Here is a 22,721-nt window from a genome sequence, read left to right as displayed (position 1 = left end):
CCGAGGAATTTTTCAAGCCTCGAGGAATAACCTGGGAGGTGGGCTCTAACAGCCCACTTTTGGTAATGTTGTAGTAGCAAATGTTTCCTATTCATATTTGCAAAACATTGGTGCTGATACATTCACTACTGCAGTCCTGAGACAGAAACAACAGACAGAGCCTGTGCTTCTGTTGATTTGGGCAATGGTAGTGAAAGACAGTTTAAAGTCAAACCAGCAGTGAATCTTCCAGCCTGACCCAGATTTGCCTTCATCTCACCCAGACCTGTGCCCCAGAGCGGGGAGCTCACCCCCAGAGCTCGACCCTTTGGCAGGAATGAAGTCAAGAGCCCTCAGAGTTCACCACGATTCACTAGTTTAGTTGCTCTGTAAACATCCCCAACTGCAGGATGCTGAGGGAAGAGCACAGAGGTGATGAGGGCAGGAAAGCTCAGACACGCCTTGTCAATTGTGCGAATCCCACACTGGGACGTGCACGGACAGTGCCTGTTCAGATATCCTAAATGTCTGAGGATACAGCTGCTAAAGGAGCTCATGGGGCGAGGCGTGACCTTTCTGAGCTGCAGATTTTCAGTTCAAAATACCTGCCTCTGTATCCTCCAGATGAAGAACCAGTGGATAACTGGAACTATTATGTATTTTAGGCTTAACAACCACGTGGGGGATGATTCACAACACTTCAGGTCAGCAGGGGCTGTGCAAAAATACTGAGAATCTGAGAAGCTAAAAGCAGTCAGCTAAAAGAATAAAGCTTTGCAGTAGAGAGTAGTATTAGACATGCAAGAGCAATGCTTAGCACTTAGCAAGGAAGGCCTGATAAAGCACGTAAAGAAGCCAGCAGGTAATGGAGGTTATTTGAAGAAAGAAGGGATCTTTCAAAAAATTTAAGTAGTAATCTAAAAAAAGAAAGTAGAAAGGATGATAACCTTAGATTAGCTGTGAAAGCACAGTAAGGCAGGCTAAAAGAGAACTTCAGGAACAAACAGAAAAAAACCCCAACAAATGAAGTAACAACAAAAATAAAAATCATAATAAGTATTTTTGCAGACTCACTGGGTACCAGAAAACTGACAGATAGTTTGTAGAGTCTAATGATGACCTGGGTACAAAAGAGCTCTGAAAGACTGGCCACTGTTAGAAGAATAAACCATTTATTTGTGTTGGCATTCACTGCAGAAGAAACTGAAGTGACTCCTGGGCCAGATCCTTTCTGGGGGACTTGCCGCAGTATCTGTCTGAAGTTGAGGAGAGGTTACAGGACAAACTGAAAAACAAGCAGCAACCCGCCTCCAGAACGAGACTATGTTTAGCCAGGAGTCCTAAAAGCTGGAATAGTGGAACAAGAATGAAATAGTGGAATCACTAACAGGGATGTGAGAGTGGGAGTTTATCAGCTATGTTCAACATGCTCAAAAGTTTCTTGGTGCCTGAGGCAGGGAGTGTGGGGCCAGACAAAATGTTTCCAGGGAAGATGTGTGGAGCCACAACCTGCGGGTCTGCAATCATTACAGGGCATAACAGAAACTCCAGGAAAGCCCAGAGTGATTGGATGCTTGGATAAATGATCTGCTTGACTTACCACAGCATTTGCAAAGTTCTGTTTTAGGAAATTACTTGTTTCCAGTGGAGCATATGTATGGAGGAAAGTGATCCATTTGATTCACCTCACTTGACTTTCCAAAAGCTTTAGAGAAGATTCCTCATAAAAGCTTTATAATGAAAATAAGGGGTAACTCCTACGTAACACAAGGTGTAACAAAACAGGAGCATAAGGTGGTCTTTGTGGCACTAAAGTACAGGTTTATAGGCAGGAGGTTACGAGTAAATTGTCAGGTGTTACAATGTTGTTATTGATAGAAATCTGCAAGCACCTACGCTGGGATGATATTGAACATTATTGTTTGACAAATCAGTAAATGGTCTGGAAAAACAAGTGAGTACAGAGGTGGAAAAGTCATCTGGTGAGATTGGATTGTTCAGGGAAGGAAGGGAAAGGGCTGCCTGTGAAGAGTTTTAGAAGGATCTTGTAAGACAATGACTATGCCATAAAGCAGCAGATGGAATTCACTGTGGGTGAATGTGAAGTGACACACACAGGAGGAATCCAGTTCTTACCTCACATGCACAACTGGTGAATCTTAACTGACCCCATTACAGTGTCTCACCATCAAATAAAAGATTGGGAATGAATGGGAAGGGAACAGAAAGTCAAATAGATCCTATCATCATGCTGCCATATTAATCCATAATTTACCCAAACACTTACACAGTGGGTGCAGGGTTTTCAGTCAAGAAACAATTGGGTGGTACCAGAGATGGTTGAGAAAGGGCCTCAAGGTGTGGAACAACTTCCTCATGAGGACTGATGTGGACTTGATGATATTCATAGCAAAGGAAAAATGGTTTTTGCCACTGACTTCAGCGGTCTAGATCAAAACTGGTTCCCCAAGAAACGCACTCACTGCCTGGCACGTGGTTGTGTTTGGTGTTGCCACAGAATGAAATTATTAGTTCTGGGTCTCTTCATCATATATTTACCTTGTGTTCTTTTGGTAAAAATCCGTATTTGTCTTTTGTTAGCTGAGGTAGGAAATGAAATGAAAGCACTGCTCCATATTTCAGAATAATTATGTCACTGCAGCATCCAAACAAATTCGGATTGAATAGTCACTATAGGGATAATAGATTACATACTTACTCAATATTCATTCTTGAGACCATATCCAAAGTTGTGAAACCTGCTGCCATGAAGTTATTTTTATACTGACCCATTTTTATGGAGTCCAGCCAGTCACTGACTGACACAAACAAAGGATATTCGGGAACTTCACCAGGTGAATCTGGCATTCTGTAAAAAACAAACCCCAAAGGTTACCAAAGCAGTGCAAAATATACACCCAATTTGCTCTGGTAGACATTGTTTTTACTGAAAGGCAGAAGGAATGAGACAGGAGTCTGAGCTGTAAAGGTCAGATATGAACTGAGGATTTCTTTAACCTGTTGTCTAAAACTTATAAATCATCTCAGTCTGCCAAGTTGAACAACTTAAACAGAACATTTTGTTAAAGAACTGCAGCTTGGTAACAAACCGAGGAAAAGGCCTCTCCCACTGCTCTTATTTTTGTTCCCACAGAATGTTTCTTTACACATCACCGTGTTCAGGATTACAGTGATTTGTTAATGCAGTAGTCAAAGTAGAGGACAAAGAGAATTTAACATGAGGAGCAGTTTAAAGCATTAGAACGCCATGATTTTTACATTTATCTACAGCCCCTCCCCAAATGGCTCCTTATTGTGATACCATTATGTTACAGGAACACTTTGATTACAGCATTCAAAAGCTAAAACTCACTCTAAAAGCAGCAAAAAGAACAAAATGTTGTATCTTTGCTTTTACATAGAATTATATAAAGTAGCAAGTAAAAATGAAGGAGCTAATTTAGTCACATTTCTGTCGGAGTTCTTTCCCCTAATATTATCCACATATCTGGGATATGTTTATCTGCAATAAACAGAAACAGAAAGATGGAGGGGGAAATAAACATTCCAGTTTTGGGGCATTTCTTCCTATTCTTCTGTTGTGTACCACACTTGGGAAGGCTCCCAACTTCCACTGACCTCATACATTCTGTGCAGAGAAGCTGTCTGAGCAGAATGCAGAAAACAGGCACACTGCTGTTTATCAAAGCTTTATGTTAGCCTTCAGGAGAAAGAGAGCACTTATTTAAAATGAACTATTAGTCAGTGAAAGCCAGCCAACATTAACTGAGGGAAGAGGACTTATGTGTAATGTAGGAAGCAACACAGCCTAATGTCTTAACATCCCAAGTTTCACTCACACATATTCAAACACGTTAAGTACACTGATTTTCATTTGTACTATCAAAATGATAGCAAAAACCTGCAGTTAAAGACCTACCAAGATCCCTTCCAATCTGAATTACTCTATGACTGTGTAATTCTGCATTATCCGTAACACAACAATCATGCAGACTGACTGCATCAAGCATTCTCAAATTACTGGAAAAACCCTTGAATTCCCAAGCAGGTGAACTCAGTAATAGTTCAATAAGGCATAAGTTTTTTAGATCTTGAGTAATGTTGTAAAATAAAAAGAGATAAAAATACATCACTCTGATGCTAAATAAAGTGACCCAGGTGGAGGCAGCAAGTCATACATACATATGTATATATATATATACACACACAGAGGCCACTAACTCTGGTGGATGGACATTAAATCCAACAAGTCCCCATCCAAAATTTGTTGTGGAATGGCAATAGCACAATTTCTGATTTGGTCACTGCTGCCATTCTTCTGCAGGTAAATAAAGATTTAGCAAGCTGAGACACAACTCCTTTCTGCAGGATATTACTCCGAGGCAGTTCAGAAATTGCTTGAGCACCGTTAGATGGAGGGACAGGCTGTTGAATGGAGAAACAAATTACAGAGGAAACAAGCACATGGGAGAAACACACACACACAGAGGAACAAGGAGATTCACGAAGATTAAGGATAGAGACAGTGCACAAACAGAGATAAGAAGCCCCCAAACCTAATATAATCTGCATGACTTGAGAAAAAACTCCCTATACAGTGTATTAACAATAATGCAAACATTAAAAGGCACCTAAAGTTATAACTTTGTGAATCCAGGGCTTTCTCCCACCTAAAACACACAATGACAGCCACTTGTGGTATATATCTAAAAAAAAAAAGGCCCCAAGAAGAGTCTTACACAAGTACATCCTCCACGAGGGTGTGAAGGGTGCTTGGGTTGCGGATCAGTTTGTCCAGGAAGCTGACGATGTCGCTGAATTTGGGCCGGTGGCTCCTCTCCTTTTGCCAGCAGTGGAGCATCAGCTGGTGAAGGGAAGCTGGGCAGCCCATGGGAGCTGGAAGCCTGTAGCCTTCTTCAATTGACAGGATAACCTGAGGAAACACAGAGCGTGTGATTACTGGGTGTTAAACACTGAACGGACAGGGGGAGGCTGACAATTAGAAACTAGTGATGATGGATAATTAATGGCAAAGCCACCTTCACTCTGTGCATTGCTGGGGCCTCCCTCAGGGAATCAGGACTGGCAGGAACCTGACCAGAGTAGACACAAAATATTTTGTAGGTGTATGAAACACAGTAGGCACTTTTTCAGGTTCTCTGGACATCCTCTTCAAACAGCTAAAAAAGGAGGAGGGGAATAAAGAACCAAATTATACAGTTTTCATCCACTTCAGGTTGACTTGGTACTGAAGGGAGTCACAGGGCCACAGATTAACCCGGTGTGGCCACTGCTACACCCTGCTCTGAGATTTGCATTCTGACGAAGTTCTGGTGGGTGGCAATGACACGTTACAACCAAGCACTAAAACACCTGACAAATTTACTGGCTGATAACACGTTTCTGCTGACCCCTAAAGCCTGTTTAATTCAGGCAATGCCCTGCACACCAAGCTACAGCAACATTATTTTGCACAGCCTCCCTCAGAAACCTGAATTGTCCAAGGTGTTTATGACAAAACAAAAGTTACTCAAATTATGGTATTACTGCGTACCTTAAAGTATTCAGATTCAGCAGAGGTACAAAACACGCTTGGTCAGGATTTGGAAAGAAACAGGTCTAATGTCACAGACAAATCACATGTATGAAAAACTGCCATTGATCAGAGTTGAAGGAAGGCTCGTTTTTAGTAACACTAAACACTAAAGTAGCAAAAGCATTGTCTGAGAAGAAGAGTAGCAGCCCTGCCTGACAGGAAGTAGCAAAAGCAGGTAAGGTCCATGGAAAAACTCATGGATTCATAAAAGCTTACATGGATTCATTCCATGTAAGATTTAAAACCCAAGAGGAAAGGTCCCTGGATTCTGCAATGAGTGCTGGTAGCAGTGGGAATGATGATACAGCTTACATAGTCAGGATTTTTTGTATAAAAAAGTATGGAAAGGTACTAAGGGGCTGACCAAAAACAGAGCTAGGAATAGGACCAATTCATAACCCTTCCACATAAAAATCCAAGCCATGTCTAATGCACAAATGATTGTACAAAATATTTCTACTAAGGCACTGCACTTAGGAGAAACAGACCTCCTGCATTTACACCCACTGTGCTGTAAGGAGGCTTCCTTCATCTGCACACAGGTGTGTGTACACGCAGACGTATCATGCAGCTGGAAGGGGGGACATTCAACTGTTTACAGCAAGTCAATGTTTTACAGCACTGGCTCTGGCTTCAATACGTTCACTCTTATTTTCCTGGAATGTATCCTGGTTCTCTGTTTGAATTCTGAGTGGATGCTGCTGGCTCTGCTCAGCAATGCCAGTGCCTATGCTGCAAGCATCATGCCAGTCAAACGAGAGGGCTGAGGCTGTGTTAGGACCTTAGCTCCCCTCCACAGCCTGGCAGAAGGTGGAACGAGGCTTCTGTGGCTGTGCACAGCTGCTTGGGTGGCTCTGACAGCGTCAGGTGACGTGCTCCTGTGTGGTGTTTAGCCCTCCTGTATCCCGGGTAAACACCTGGGCATGAAAAACAAGTGTTTGCCCCGTGGAGTTGCACAGGGTGAGTTTTAGACCCACTGGCAACAGCACTGGGAAGTCGAGGCTCCTCCCAAGGCTATTCCTTGGTGAAGGCATCTCTGGATTTGCCTCCCCCGTGAGTGCTGACGGGTCACACACACGCAGGCTGGACTGGCCCTGCACCCTCATAAAACACAGGCACTGGTGACAGTGAGGGACACAGCTGAGCTGACACTTGGCACTAAGGCAGTAATCTTTAGCAGCCCAGGAATGCAGATATCACAGCCTTTACATTTAACTGTGCCTGTTGCAGAGGATGAGTTTATGAAATGCATTTTGGTGTTAAGGCAACAGGAAACCTGCTCTGCTTTTATGAGACATAGAGCATTTACTCAAAACAATAATAGAGGCCTGACGAGGCTTTTTTCTGAAATAACTTATTCAGGAAAAACCCCAAACCAACCATAATTTTCCAGGCATATTTTCTCTGACACACTCTATTATAACATGTCTTTGAAAATGAAGTTACAGTGCATTTTGTTTCCTCTCTTGTTCCAAAGGAACATTGCAGTATGAAGAGAAATGCCAGCTGGTTCTGGGATAATTATAATTTCTCATTAATACCAGCAGATTTAAAAAATAAACTGCCAATATTGCCTCATTAGTATCTCTTGTGAGGCAAGTATTATTTTTAGAGTCTAAGAAGCCAGAGTAAAGATGTGATAACTGTCTAATACTGCAATGGGAATCAAGTCTCAAAGGAAGAATTAGAGTTGTTTAGTTCCTTATTTATGTTTTTATATATTTATTTTAGCTCCTGCTCCCCACCTACCTTTCTGAACAGAAGAATTAGATATCCATGTCCCTAAAGGGGAAGAAATACTAAATTTTTCTTGGTTATATAAAATTATATGTTATATAACATCTAAAGATAATACATATTAACTCACTTGAAGTGCCTTTTTTCCTTGCCAGCTAAGGTTGATGAAACACCACATTAATCACGAGATGGCCTAAAAACCTGCCCCCACAAGGACACAGATTCAGCTTTAGCCATGGCTGTGACTCTCTCCAAACGGCAAAGCAGAGCTCCATCCACTCCAACAGCAGAGAACAGGAACAGCAGCACAGTTTGAGTCAGCCTGACAGCAAAAGGGCTGATCTCTGCTCTCTGCTTCTGGGGCAAACACTTGGTGGGTATCACAGGCTGGAACAGAAACTATTAAGGAAAGGGAATATTTGTTTATGGTTAACAGATCTCATTATTTCTATGCTTTTTCATGCTTAGGCTTTTGTTTCTATAAAGAGGACCATTTTTATATGTTTTTGTTTACAGATGATATTAAACACTGGAGCCTGTTCAGTACATCCTATCATTTCTGTTTGATGTTAGGCATTGCTGTAAAGCTTGGCCACAGAGTTAATATTTAATGTTCATTATGATTGTCCGAACAATATAAAAATACCATATAAACCAAAACAGCCTGAACAAGGTTTTATGGACTTCTACATAAAATTTACAGGTGGTTAATTTCAAAATAATGGGAAATTGGCAAAAATGACACCTGAAAATAAAGCTGTCATCTCCCTGATAGTTTCATTATTAACAGTAACATAGATTCTTGCTTTCAAAAGTTAACTGGCAGATTTTTTAATGAGACTGAGATGGAAGAGAGTCCGCAGGGACATTGTCCCTGTGTCCTGTGACATCTGAAAAATCTACCAGGAGGGAGAGGCAGCTGCTCCTGCCTCCTGGCACAGACCCAATGCCAGGCACCTGCCAAGTGTTTTGATATCTGTAAACTGAAAGAAATATATTATGGTAAGGGTGTTTTTATTACTATTATGAGAAACTTTCAGGAGTGTAAGGAGTTTTATTCTGTTTGCTACAGTAGTTTTCTTGCATACCAATTATAATCCATTAAATATTCTTTTTTTCTTCTTTTCTTTCTGAATACTGTAGTTCTGCAACATGCACTGATTTATGGAGTGGCTCTAACAGGTGTCCCAGGAGACCTCCCTCACAGCTGTTCTCCAACCCAAATGCACGGAATATAAATCTTCCTTCCCTCACATGAGCATTAGCAAGCCAGGCTCTTAGCACAATCTGTTCATCAGCACACTGGCTTCATTGGAAAGTTCAATATCTTGGCTAATGTTTATTAATTAAGCAATAAGACACGACAGACTGTGCAGCAGCCCTAATTAATGGACACCTCTGGTGCCTGCCACACATCTAAGAAGTGCATTAATCAGCACCAACACAGGTTGGAAGTGACTTACCACAGTAATAAAATGGTTATTTACTTAAACAAGAACATTTCTCAAGCTTAGTAAGATTCCTAAGCCTCTGCATTACGCCATGTGAGGTATTAAAATTTTATGAGCGGCATTTTCCAGCTCAGTTTCCTTGAGTTCAGCTGCCAAATCCTTGCTGAGGAATTCAGATGGAGAACTCTGGATTTGCAAGGGTGTGGGGTCACTCTCGCTCACGTGGAGCCGATGGACACCTGTGAGCAGCTGCAGTCCCAGAGCATCCCACAGGGTCTGTTTGGGTGGCAGGTACCAGTTTAACACTCCTCATGTCAGCCTGAGCTCTGGGCTACCCCTGCTGGCTCCCCCTGCTTTGATTGCTGCCACTGAAGGCTCAGCCGCTTGTCAGATGGAATGTCAAAGAAATCCCCCCAAAACCCAGACCCAGCTCTGCAGTGTTTGTACGTGGAAAACTTGTGTTAATTTACAAACCCCCACCCAATTCAGTTAATATTTTATTGCTGTCTAAGTTAGAATTTCATTATGATCAAATCTCAGTAAGTGTTGTAAAGCTGATGTTACCAGACATTTGGTGGCAGCAGAACTAGACTCATGCAAGACCTTATTAACTGCTGTTTGCATACTGTGCCTTTTATGAGTCCATTCAGTGCTTCCCCTCTCTGCTACTTTCCCTGCCATCTGTACAGTATCACTGACCTTTGAAAGTCCTATTATTTCTGCAAAACAAGCTCATGTGAATTCAGGACAATTTATTGTGCTGAAAGAAGTGTCCCAGGATCCAGCAAAATAAGCCTTACAGTATGCCTAATAACCCGAAATTTCCCAAGGACACTTGAAGTCCCTAGATGTGTGTAGAAGGTCACAGGTGCCCACTGTCAACATTGTGGCACTAAAAGCCTGTGGGTAGGGCTCTGGAGGAAAGGAAAGGAGTGCTTTGTGCTGGGAATTGCTGAGCTGCAGGGAAAGCCCCCAGGAGCTGGCATCGTTAGCACAAGCTGCATCCACAGGGCCCACAGCATTATTCTCTATTAGCAGATACTTCTATTCGGGATGTAGGAGTAATTAAATGTTGCTATCTTCACACTGGAGCTGATTATTTAATATATTCGAAATTGAGAGTTTACTTTCTGAACTCTCCCTGCTGGCACGGCCTTGAACACATCCCAGGGTTTGCCAGAGGGGAGGAAGACAGGCTGGAGCCAGGTGCTGAGGAAGGGAGGGCAGCTGCAAGTGTCTCTGCCCTGGAGACACCTGCTCACAGCTGGCCCTGAGCAAACTGCTCTGGCTGAGCCTGCCTGAGCAGAGGGGCTGGACAAGCCATCTCCAAGGACCCTCAACCTCAGCCATTGTGTGATTTGCTGGTTCCTTCTCCCAGGTTCTTGTTCTGCTCAATCTTCCATTAAAAGAAGGCTCCCAGGGAAGCTACCCATTGCATCTCTTAGTTTGGGAAGGCAGGAATTGTGAGGCTGTGTGTGCATTTTGACACAAAGTGCACTCTCTGCAGTGCAGAGGGATCAGGTTTTGCAGTGGCACACGAACGATGCCCAGGCTGCTACTGCCATGGCTTTGTTCAGCTTTGCTTCTGATGGAAGATTGCCTCAGGAACAGCACCCTCTGCTATTGCGTGGCTGCTAGGTTTTTCTGTTTGGGATGGGTTTGGTTGTGGGTTTATTCTTTTGTTCCTGGAACACTCTGACTTTATTTTTTTTAAATGAAAATCTCTCTCAGATCCTTATCCCCAAATGACTGATCAGCCTTAACAAGCAACCAGACTTGCAGAGCTGAATAACTTAGCAAGAATATAAAAACAGCCATCTGGGAAAAGTCTTGTCAGTTCTTCAGAACCAATGCAGAGGTATTCCAGGCACATATGTAGGAGAGGTTAAGGTGGGTTGGCTGATATTCCTCATTTTGACACACAGATTGATGGCTGGTGTGAAAACTGAGCATACCAGTTTGAGCTGTCGTGGGAATCCATCAAAAAAGAGAATCTTGAAAATTTAAACTGTGGTAGAGAAACTCCCCCACCATTTCCCCTTTCTTGTGCTTTTTTTTTTTTTAATTGTGAAGGCTTATTTGGCCACAACTTTTGGAAAAAAAAGTCAGAGGAAAACATACCTTGGTTATAAAGTAGGACTGTTGTCCTGCATTGTGGTTAAGCCTATACGTAGATTTTGAGGTGAAAATAATGTGTTGAATTCTTTGACAAGAGAATTGGCAAATACATTTCTCATGGCAGCTTAATTCTTTTAGAATTTAGCCATGTATGCCCATTAAAGGATATTGTCAGACTGTACTGGTCACCACGGGCCATCATCATCAGAACAGTTCCAGTATTCCCCTGAGTTTTGATCTACAGCTTACCTGAGAACTGCATCAACCCACCTATGCGGTGCAGATTCCCAGGGATTTGGCTGAAAGCCACGCATAACCAGCAGCAGAGCCTGGCAGGCTGGCTCTGACTCTTTGTAATCTGTCTTTAATCAGTAGCAGGAAGCTAGTCAAGGTTTTAGTTAGAGAGGGCCAGATCTTCAGGCTGCATAAATGAACTGTGCCATTGAAGCTGACGGGACGAGGGTGGTTTAAACGAGCTGAGATTCACCCCAGAAAGCGAACGAGACGGCAAAGCAGCGCAGGGAGAGACAGTGACTTTCCAGGAACGTTTCAACACGTGCAGCTTGACCGTGGGCATTACTTACATCCTGGTTGGACATCTCCCAGTAGGGCCTCTCCCCGTAGGACATCACCTCCCACATGACGATGCCGTAGCTCCAGGCGTCGCTGGCCGACGAGAACTTGCGGTAAGCTATGGCCTCGGGAGCTGTCCACCTGATGGGGATCTTGCCACCCTGGGAAAGGGGGGAAAACCTGTCAGTGTGAACACAACAGGGAACAGCACAGGCTTAAAAGAAAAGGAAAAAAATACCCTGCATGCTGAGACTCTACACTGACTGCTGCCAATTTGCCTCGTCAATTTGCTGCAAGTGGAAAGGAAGAAATAAACCTTTTCCAGAACATGATACAAATTTAGTTTTGTTTGTTGTCTTATTCACCCAAACCAGCATTTTGTGAAAAAACCCAAACCTCAGTTCAAAGAATAGAAAGCATTTGAGATAATTCATGTTTGTTCAGTCATATAATTAGCCAGAACTCACTCTTGGATTGAAAATATCCCAAGCCTGAAATTCCTAGTTCATTGACATTTAAAATTTTACCTTAAATGAAACAGAAATGTTTACTGCAAAATGGAACACAGAAAGCTCCTAATGATATTATGTAATCAGAAAGGAAACTACAGGCTTTCTATTCAGCTTTATATTTGATAATGTCTCCTAAGTCTTGTTGTGCCCTTTAAATATCCAGCTAAACAGCAAACCAAGTGTGTTGAAAGCTCTTAATGATATTATGTAATCAGAAAGGAAACTACAGGCTTTCTATTAAGCTCTACATTTGATATTTTCTAATTCTTGTTGTGCCCTTTAAATATCCAGCTAAATAGCAGCCAACTGTGTTTCTAATAGGCACTCCCTTAGAATATTCAGTGGTTTCATTCTGCAGCTTTCAACTTAAAATCCAAGTGCTAGCTCAAAAAAAAAAAAAAAAAAGAAAAAAAAAAGAAAAGAAAAAAGAAAACCAAACTGGAAATCACTCAGCTTTTCTCTGACATTAGTTCTTTAGACCATTGAATCTCTTCTATTCTCCCATAATAGTTTATGTATGAAAACTACATTGCCATTTCAGAGAAAGGTATTTCCCCTCCAGAAACGATGCCCTTTTCAAAGATATACGTTTATTATCATTCTCACTGAACTCTTTAAAACAAGTAGAGTGAGAGCAGTTTGCTGAAGGTACCACTAGATGGTAGAAGGAGGCAGTCAGAGCTGGGCTCACTCACAGCAGTTGCTTTCAACAAGCAGTACCAGATTCTGCTCAGCATTATAATTGTATTTCTACAGAAACAAAAGAAGAAATGAACTAGAACATCCGTCTGGCAATTGAAGAGAAGCCACAGTTAAAACCAAGTATGTAAATCTTTGTTAATTCGCTTTGAATATATAAAAAATTGTCCTTAAATTGTTAAGGCCCCACTGCGGCTGATTGAGAAGCTGTTTGTTGTACCAGTAAACTGTTCAAAGGCCAAGCTCTGTGTCTGTGGTGGTGTGTCACTGAGCCAGCTGCTCCTCTGTGACTCTCACTTGCTGACAAAAAATGCACGGTTAACATTTATGTTGTATCACAGCACCAAGATGTCCTTTGTACCATGTGACATTTTTTGCAGCTGCTTTTTTAAAGCCTCTGCTTCCTCACTTGTGCTAAACTGACTTTAGCAGTAGGGATGTAAATGTCATTCTTTTTTTTTTTTTTTGCCCAACTACCTCCATACCCACCTTTTCCTAATCCTTTAAGCTGGTGGTCAGATCACTCCTCTGGCATGTCAGAGATGCAAAAGGCTTTCTGCCCTACCTGCTGCCCCCTCTGAGCCTGTCCTCACCAGGGTGTGGTGCTCCTTGTCCCTTCCTGGGACAGCTGCTCCCCTTGGGAAGCAAGTACAAATGCTTTCTGGGTACCAGCATGGAGAAGCAGAGTGACAGAGGAGAGAAGACAACACAGAAGACATTCCTCAAGGCAAGACCAGGCTAACTTCTTGTTTCTTCCCCAGGAAATACTTATATCTTCTAAAGAAGCTGGGTGAGAGCACTGGGTTTTTGATCTCATGGGCTGGTTGCAGTGGTGTTTTGGTTGGATGGGTGAGTTCAAGCTTCCAGAGGTGATGGAAAAATGAGCTATTCAGTGCCCCAAATGCACACCTTCCCCAGGGATGTCCAGCCCAAAGGATGAGTCCTCTGACAAACAGGCAGTTTGGGGTCTGACTGCAGAGCATAGTTCAGAGCATCTCCTCACAACACACACCTAGGGGTCTTATTCTTCTGACTGGGTTGGGTTTAGCCCTTTATTTCTAACTCATATCATTCCTTCATTTCGAACTCATATAATTCTATCCTCAGTTTCCTGGCTGCTGCAGGTTTTCGGGGACATGATTTTCCTGGCCAGCCACATGGTCATGGTAGGAATTTTAACTCCTTCTTTGGACCTGGATACAGGCAGTTTTAGAAGTTCAACAAAAATCATGGGGATCCACATCACAAAAGACACTGCCCTGACAATCCTAAACACCCTCCCTCATCAGCAGCACTTGTTCCAGCACAGGAGCTCATCATCTGAACCTTGTCTTACCAAGCAATCCCCCTCGATGCCTTTTGCTTTGTCCCCATTCCAGACACTTCCTGCAGGGTAGCACCAGTATTTGAGGGAGGATGCAGAAGAAAAAATTTCCATCCTTTCTTTCCTTACCTCAGATCTTCTCAAATCTCAGAAGATGACAGGTTAAAAAAAAAGTCCACCAGCTTAGATAGTTAAGCTACCGTTAGACTTTGTTTATCAAGACAAACTAAGAAATCAACAACATTTCTACGTGCCAGATTCCTAATCTGGAGAGTTTTATTAAGAACTCATTTTTTTAATTTTCATGAAAATTCTTATGTTAATAATTAAATACCTGCTTGTAGGGAAAACAAAAATCTATAAATGTGAATAAGAGGCATTTGGATATTTATAGATTTTGCTTTTAATGTTTATAACATACTATGAATAACAGAAGATGAAAACTGTCTTTAAACTGTATCCTTTTCATAAATCTGATTTTGTATTCCCAAATTATACTCAAAAGAGAGGGCACATCTTGAGCAGCACTTGAAGCTAGCTTTGTGACTGCTGGCTAAATATAAATGAGTTTTCAAGAATCTGATCAGACTCTACAACCAGTTTCATGATGCAGCTTTACTGACTGATCCCTTTTGGACTGAAACAGTAGTGGCTCATTGAGTGTGAAAATGAGACTGGAGAACAGAATCTTAACAAAATTCCAGGCAGTTCACATTCAAGGGCACAAGATGTGTTCAGAGTTGTAATGTCAAATAAAATCCTTTTGTGCTGGCTCGAATGACAAAGTGAAGCAAAACCTCGAAGATTTTTCCAATGGATTCATCTTGTGTATGAAGATGTTATGCTCATAAAATGTAGATTTCGGTACTTAATTATGTTTGCAGAATACCTTTTCATGCAAAAAGGTTGGTTTATTTATTGGAAAGCCATTCCAGAGGCAGAGATTGCAACGTGACTACCTTAAGAGATGTATATGATTGAACAGCAGTAATAGCTGCTCATGCATAATAAAAGAACACATAAGGTTTAGAGTAGCTGAAAATATATTCCCTGTTTCTGATTGGAGTAATAAACAGTGTTACTGTTGTTGGATATGCCTTTTTACATTTTGATCTAACTGGGAAAATAATAAATGCAATGATGTTTACACAACGCCTCGCCTTCAAATTAGGATAATTTATAAATCATCTACATTGTACTGCTACAGCAATGAAATCTGTCACAGCTGCCCATATTGGAAAGCCCTTATGCAAGTCCATTTTGCTTTTAGTTTATTCTCTGTCTTTTTGGGGGTGGGGAGGAGGGGCAGAAGGGCTGTTAGGAACCAAATTGTTTTTCTGCCTCTTCTCATACATTAATAATGGTATCAGTGACAACCTAATTTTGTTTCCACACAGTGAAATAACACCAACTCTGCTATTCCAATAATTAGAATTTAGCCTTTTTTTGCCCTCTATGCTGCCAGCTGAACAGTGTCTATCTCCTGATTTTTTTCTCAATCATAATTTAATAAGCAATTTTCCCGTGCAGTCCAAGCGTCCCCCTGGAATCAGAACATTAGGCTCACGTTGCTTAGCTTGGAGAACTGCTCAGAGATCAGCCCTTGCAATGAAATTTGCCCCCTCACCCACACCTACACACGCTCACTTTCTCTCCAGAACTGGCAACAGCACAGTTTGGCACACATTTAAAGGCAAAACTGGAAGTACATGTTGCAAAACACCTCATTCTTTGCCTCAAGCTATGCAGGAAGGAATGGCAGCCTCCACAAAACGCCACCCCTTCTCTGAGCTGGCAACACCAACAAGTGCTTGTCATCTGTTCTGTGCAAAAACTACAGGCAGACAACTGACACCGAGTCCCACGGGCCACTGCTGCATTTTTGTCACCTCCCACTTGATCTTTTTTCCTATTTTACATGTCAGACATCTTTTCGAAAACAGGAGGTATTAACAGTTCCTTTAATAAAAAATCTGAACATATTTCAAAGCTGCAGCAGAAGGGTGTGCCTGGCAGCTGTGGCCCATTATCCTACCCAGCAAAGGTTGGGATACATCACCAAACTTCAAATGCCTGACGGGAAGAGTGACAGAGAGGGCACAGAAGCAAAGAAAGAAGCCTGCTAGATGGCCAGCTAATTAAAGTGAGCAGTGATCCCCTGAGAACCTTACAAGGCTGAAGGTGAGGTGTGTGAGCTGCTGCTCGATGTACACATAAGCAATCAGAAGCAGAGGGAGTGCACGAGGCTCAGCATGTCCCAAACCAGCAGCAGTGTGAAATAAACGCCTGTTCCTGTTGAAAAGCCCGTGCTGTATTTTCCTGGAGTGACAGGCACTGCAGAGTGACTGTCACAGAGCTGGCAGCAGGTCTCCTAAATGCTGAGGAGCAAAGCCATCAGTTCCAGATGCCCAGACATCTCCAACTGTCTGATTGTGGAGGAAAGGTACTGAACTATGTCAGTGCACCATTAGTCTGATGTGGCACAGCCATTCCTGTGCATCTGTCAGCTCCTGTCCCTTTATGTGTGGTGTTACTGAGTCATGCCATCAGTTTCCATGACACAAGGACAGTATCTGTCTTTTCCTCTACCCCAAAATGACAGAAACATGGGAGCGGGAAAAAAGACCTTCAAAGTGAAGAGAGAGAGACGAAAGCAATGAAAGAGATTAGTTTTAAATGTTGGACATAATTCATCATTCTGTACAAAAACCTCCTGCCACTTTAGTGGAGCGATGCTTCTATTTGATGCTCAAATTTTTCACATGCAAAGCTACAAATAGGCAGAATTTAGCATCCTCAAATCATAATTTAGAACTATTCAGTATTATTGACAGTCTTCTCTAGTGTCAATTGAAATATCAGAGAAACTACATGGCAAGATAACAAAACTGCTCTGAAAAGGCATTTCAGAGTTTGTGCTCATTATGCCCAATTCCAGTCAGTTCTAACAGTCTTTCATTTCCCTTGGAATTGAAATGAATAAAACCCACTGATTTTCAAAAAGACTGGATTTGCTTTTAATCTCTGGGAAAATATTAATTTTCTTTCAAACATCTTGATTAGCAATGCTGAAGTTAAATATGTGGAACTTGATTTTTCCTCTTAAGTTAGCTATCCAAATTTTCAGAACAAGCTATTTTTGATTTCGAGAATACTCCAATTTTAGTGAGTATCAACCCCTACACTGCACATCTCTTCGAGTCCTCCAAAAGAGGGAAAGACGTTGATGGATGGAAAGCATCATCAGCACCTGAGATACTGGCAGAAGTAAAACAGACAAGATAAAATGTCTGCCCACAGATGATCAGGAACACTTCACACTGACCAGCATTAATATCAGAGGTGGATCAGGATGCTTCTCCAAACTATTCCACCTCAACCTGTCACAGTTTTGTCTCCCTGCAGGCGCTCAGATGGATGAATTGGATAGTGGTGCACATCCATCCAAACCTCTAGAACAACGAGATATACCCTATCCTGTAATATCTCAGTTACAAAGTTAAAGAATTAAAAGATTACATTTCTGTGCTAAAAATCAAAGAATTATGAAACCAAGAGCACTCTCTAAAGCAGCAGAGATTCTCATTAGCAGTAGCAGCATTCATTTCCTCTGAAACAACACACCTCAGCATGCAGTCCCTGGCCTGTTCTCAGGCTTCACTAGGGCTGAGAGATCACAAGAAGCCTGATAAAAATGCATAGCTTTGACCCTCAAAATCCACATCAGTGAAACGGGAGTGAATATTTCTGGCCACTTACACCTGTCCTGCATGCGTATTTTCTTGACAGGGCAATTTAAAAAACTTTATAGAATGCCAAGGATGCTGCAAATACAAGTGGTTAATGCCACTGCCTCTCGTTTGTGTAACTATCTGCCCTGTGCACATCTTTTCCTGTTAGACATGATGCCTTTATCCACATGGGGCTCGTTGAAAACAGGTGGATTTTTGCCAGAAACATTAATTTTAAAATATTGGTTTGGTTTTTAAACGAACCAAGTAGCTCATTCCAGAGATCAGACCAAAGGCAAGGTGAATCCAGCAAATCCAAACAGCTTCAATCCAGCAGGAGCAGGGATTGATGGCTGCAGGCTGAGGTGGAACAGGGCCCTGTGCCTGGGGGGCAAATCCTAGTGGGGGCCAGGAAGGACTGATGTTGTCCTCAGAGCCCTGGTGAGGACCAGACAAGTGCACAAAGACAGATTAACACAAGTATTTGCAAAACCTCTTTGGGACTGGTTTTTTGAAAGGTAATGGTGAGACAGGTGGGACCAAGGAGTTTCATAAAGTTTTAGAGAGTGGGACTTTACATTTCTTTAGGATTAAGAATGCATCAGTGAATTTTACAGTACTGTATGCTGGGCCCCCAGTCACAGGGGAACCCTTTACTTCTCTGAAATTAAATATCAGAAGCATGCACATCTACCAAACCCACTTTAGAAACTATAGCACTGTTTGACAGCACTGATAGGAAAAAATGTCATTTTTCTTGAAACGAATATTTCTGGCAAAGATCTCTTTCTTTTGAAGAGCATCAATTTCAAGCTCTCTGCCAGCTGTGTCAGCACAGCTCACATCACAGCCCTGACCAGTTTCTCCAGAGTTCCTCCTACAGAGTCCTCCAATCTGCACATCCAGCCCCAGCCACTTTGCTTACACAAGGAGAGCTATCCAAGTCAATGGAAAAGGTGAAAAGGATTTGTTCTGGGATGCTTATTTATTTGAATGTTGCCTTACGTATCACAACTCTGTAACAAAGGAATTTGCTACAAGGTCCATTCTTCCAGCACAACTGAGTTAGCAAACACAAGTATTTCTCTGCACCCAAATAGTTTAGGTTGACCAAAAAAAAAAAACCAAAAAACCCCACGATGTTAGTGGGCACTGTCCTTTCTGAAAAGCACCACGGAAAGCTTGTCTCTGAAATTACGCCCCTGACTTGCCCAAGGCTTCATGAAGTGTTTGTTATTGGATCAGAAATAAAAGGTTACCATGCACTGCTCGAACACGTTGTGTCATTATCCATCCTTAACCATGCCACAGCTGTGATTGCCACACTCACATCAGCTGACACGCACAGCAAAGAGGCCCCATGTTTCAGGAATCTCTCTGTGCTGCCACAGTGCCCAGATCATTCATACTCTGCTGTCTGGCCCCCAAACCCCTTGCCAGAATTCCTTTCACACCACACAGCTTGAAGTGGCCAATAAAAACTCGGAAGCACATGGGAACTAGAAAATTGAGGCCACAGTGAAATGCATTTAAATGTAAAATTAACACCATCTAGGCTGCAGTTTCCTGTCTGCAGGAAACATTTTCATAGCCCGTTCTTTGGGATGCTGTGCTAGAGAGAATGTAGGAATGCATATACTGAATTAATATGCAGATTGTTCTGGAGTACATGAGATTTTATTTATCTAAGGCTCCTTCAAAATTTATGCTAGAAGTAGGTTGGAAACACCACAGAAATTAGGCTTTTCCTCTGAGAGTTACAGCGCTATGCAGAGATGCTGATCAGAATTGTTATGAGGCTGAGCTACTCTGCAGGTATCACTGCTGTGGTTTTCACCCCAGCTGCTTCACGAAGTGCAGAGGAGAATTAACATCTTAGTAAGTGAAGGATTAAATTTTCTGCTCACATTTTTGTTAGGTCACTTTTCATTTCATCCTGAAGGAGTTTGCTGGTTATTTAAGTTTCAGTCAATTCATGGGTAAGTAGCTGGTCAAAAGCTAGGAAACAAACAGTCAGAAAGAAAAGGTCAGTTTTTGGAGTGGCATCCCCCAGGGGCTGGGGCTCATGTCCTGCTGGCAATGTATGCAGAATTCATAATGCAGGCAGGGCAGTGAACACATTCAATTGTGCTGGCAATCCAAAGGTATCCGTGCTAGTAAAGATGATGATGGCTGACCACAAAAACTGGCCAAAGAATCCCAGGCTACTGAATTGAAAACGTACAAAATGCCACAAAATCAGCGTCATAGTGATGCACTCATAATAAAATGCTCCTAACTTTACATAACAAATAACATGGCTCTGTACTGAGCTATCCCTGTTCAAGACAGATCTTGTGGTTACAAGAGAGGTGGCCCTGTAACACTATCAATTCCCTTCTCAAAAGCAGACCAAGGGGGAAAAATGGAATGAAATTATAAAAATAATGAGGAAAAGAAAAAAGCATGGCACATTTGAAACCCAGGATATTCCTGCATATTGCTTATTGCTCACAGTCTTGATCTTCCATCCCACAAGGATACACTGAATCACAGAATATGGAAGGGACCCTCAAGGATCATCGAGTCCCACCCTAACCCTGCACAGGACCTTCCCCAAGAGTCCCCCCACGTGCCTGAGAGTGGTGTCCAAACGCTTTCAGAACTCTAAAGCCTTGGTGCTGTGCCCACTGCCCTGGGGAGCCTGTTCAGTGCCAACCCCTCTGTACAGTAAAAGTGGTCTCTACAGTCCTGGATCAATGGATTGGATAACAGAGGGACAGCACGGAACCAGGCTACAGCAAACAGGTTAAAACATTAACACAACCATTTGTTAAAAAAGAAACATTGCTATGGGATGTCATGGGCTCTAAAAATACAAACATCTCCAAAAGCAACTAGGTAAACTTACAGAAGAAATATTCATGAGATATTCCATATAAAGACCCACCTCTGATTTAGAGAGGTCTTTGAGCCACAGACCAGTACAAGCTCAATAACCTGAACTAATAATGCATCCCTTGCACAGCATGGGCACTGTTATTACAGTCCTGCTTGCTATCTGCTGCTTGTTTGCCTGCTGGAGACAGGCTTTGGGGCTGGCTGAGTCAGGCCCTTGTTCTCTTCCCATGATCTCTGTTCACTTGCAGTTAAAATACAAACACACGGTTAACAGTGCAAGTGGAAAACATGTGGGTGATGCACATGGTAACAGCATTTTGGGGAAAAGAAAGTTAAAAACCATTCAAAAGTAAATTTTAAAGGAAGTCACCCAAACTGAGGTGTTCTTTGATGTGAAACAGTGTACCTGTAGATGGCTATCTATCTGACAGATCACAAGACATCTGTTTTTTGTAGTTGATTCTGTGACTACATTTCTATGTCTCTATCCATGTTTATGGATATCCTTTGTGACCAAAGCCTGTGACAAAAGAAACTAAACAGTTCTTCTGTTAGTAAGTTCTAGCAAAGGAAAAAGGAGCAGGTACTAAGGAGAAGAATCTGTAAAAGTATTGCCCTGAGATAGTGGGGTTGACTACTGGATCAGCACTTGGAGGTCTTATGTTTGCTCCACAGAGACATGATAATATCTTGTAAAGCTTTTGGTACCAAATCCTTCATCAGCAATAAATAATTTCCATTAGGAAAAAAAAAAAAAAAGGAATAAAAGCACTTCCAGAGTGTCGGGAAACATTCAAGATAGCCACTGAAATAACTTTTAGCTTTCATTTATGCCAAAGCTGGCTAAACTCCTGCCTTCAGGCACAGGTGCATGGCACTCATGTGCTTACATGGCCAGCTTGCAGGATATGTGGTTGCTACTCCTGCAGGAAGTGTCTTTTTGTGCTATAAAAATCATATGCACTGACATTTTCTTTTTTTTGTCAATCATTTGAGTTACATTTATGTACTGAAAAATGAATCTATGCATATATCCATATACAGATAGGAAATGGGTTTCCAAATCTCTGGTGGACAAACAGTGATGTGCATTCCACCAGGCAGCTCCAGCACAGCTGTGCCTGCAGCAGCTGAAGGGAAACTGTTTCAGATAATAGCATTGGGGAAGACAGAATAAATCAAAAACATTCAGCAGAACTTAGGGACATTTTAGGAAAAAGCATTTTTCTCCTTTGTCTGTAGACAGATACCAATTTACTCTTTTGCTTCCCCTTGATTTCTGGATTATGACCTGTACTTAAGGAAATTAAAACCAACCGGCTTTGGTAGCAACAAAATATGAAGTCATGAAATACTAATGCATGGGTTTGATTCCTTATTTTTAAGGTCTTTTGTGTAAAGTGCCAAAGTTCAAGCTTATCTTCAAACCCAGAAATTCCTATCACTTCAAGCACCAGAATGCTAATCAAAGCCACCTACTTTCTCATTCCCAGCAAAGGAGGACAGATCTTGTGACACACACACTGCTTGTTTTGCTGTAGAACTGGAAAATTCCCGGAGCAGCCTGGTGAGGATTCACAGTAATTCCCAACAACCCACAGGGCCTTTTTAATTCCAGTGAAAGAACCTGAATCTTTCAAAGGCTGGGTATCACACTCGCACCCAGTAAAACAGTTGTATCAAGATGAAAAACTTGTCAGGTAAACTCTGTGTTCAGTGATTTAACACCGCCGAAAACAACGATCAAAAGAAGCCACCATCCCTTATCAGCAGTTTCCAGAAGTGCTTGATTTATTCCAGGTACAAGAGAGCTGACTAATTACAACCCTAGGAACGTGCCCTGGGAAATTGATCTAGATGAGCCATCTCTCCTCAACAAATTCCCACTCTTGTGAATTACTCTGAAACTTTCCCCCTGACTAGAGCACCAATATCTGCAGCCTGTATTCTTCTGACTGATGAGAGGCATATCAGGCTGCACTTTGGCATAACTCTACCTAAAATTAGAAAAAAAAAAAAAAAAAGTCATGCCCTCCATCCCCAGTCACACAATCACCTCTAACATAACGCAGTTGTTCATTGGGCCCTCACATTTCTGTG

General features: G+C 42.1%; 1 protein-coding gene across 1 annotated transcript in view; it reads right to left on the bottom strand.

Annotated features, from left to right (window-relative positions):
- The window catches only part of EPHA6 (EPH receptor A6), a gene marked incomplete at its 5' end in the record, with an annotated part of 113,537 nt that overhangs the window by 830 nt on the left and 89,986 nt on the right, over nucleotides 1–22,721 (bottom strand). The window contains 3 exons of the mRNA XM_027908080.1: nucleotides 2,699–2,848; nucleotides 4,740–4,933; nucleotides 11,487–11,636. Of these exons, the coding sequence (XP_027763881.1) occupies nucleotides 2,699–2,848; nucleotides 4,740–4,933; nucleotides 11,487–11,636 (494 nt within the window). The remainder of the gene's footprint in view (nucleotides 1–2,698; nucleotides 2,849–4,739; nucleotides 4,934–11,486; nucleotides 11,637–22,721) is intronic.

The sequence above is a fragment of the Empidonax traillii genome, unplaced genomic scaffold, assembly GCF_003031625.1.
Source record: "Empidonax traillii isolate 1590-97213 ecotype Southwest subspecies unplaced genomic scaffold, ASM303162v1 scaffold1608:size196868, whole genome shotgun sequence".
NCBI lineage: Eukaryota > Metazoa > Chordata > Aves > Passeriformes > Tyrannidae > Empidonax > Empidonax traillii.
This window is presented reverse-complemented; position numbering and strand designations above follow the sequence as displayed.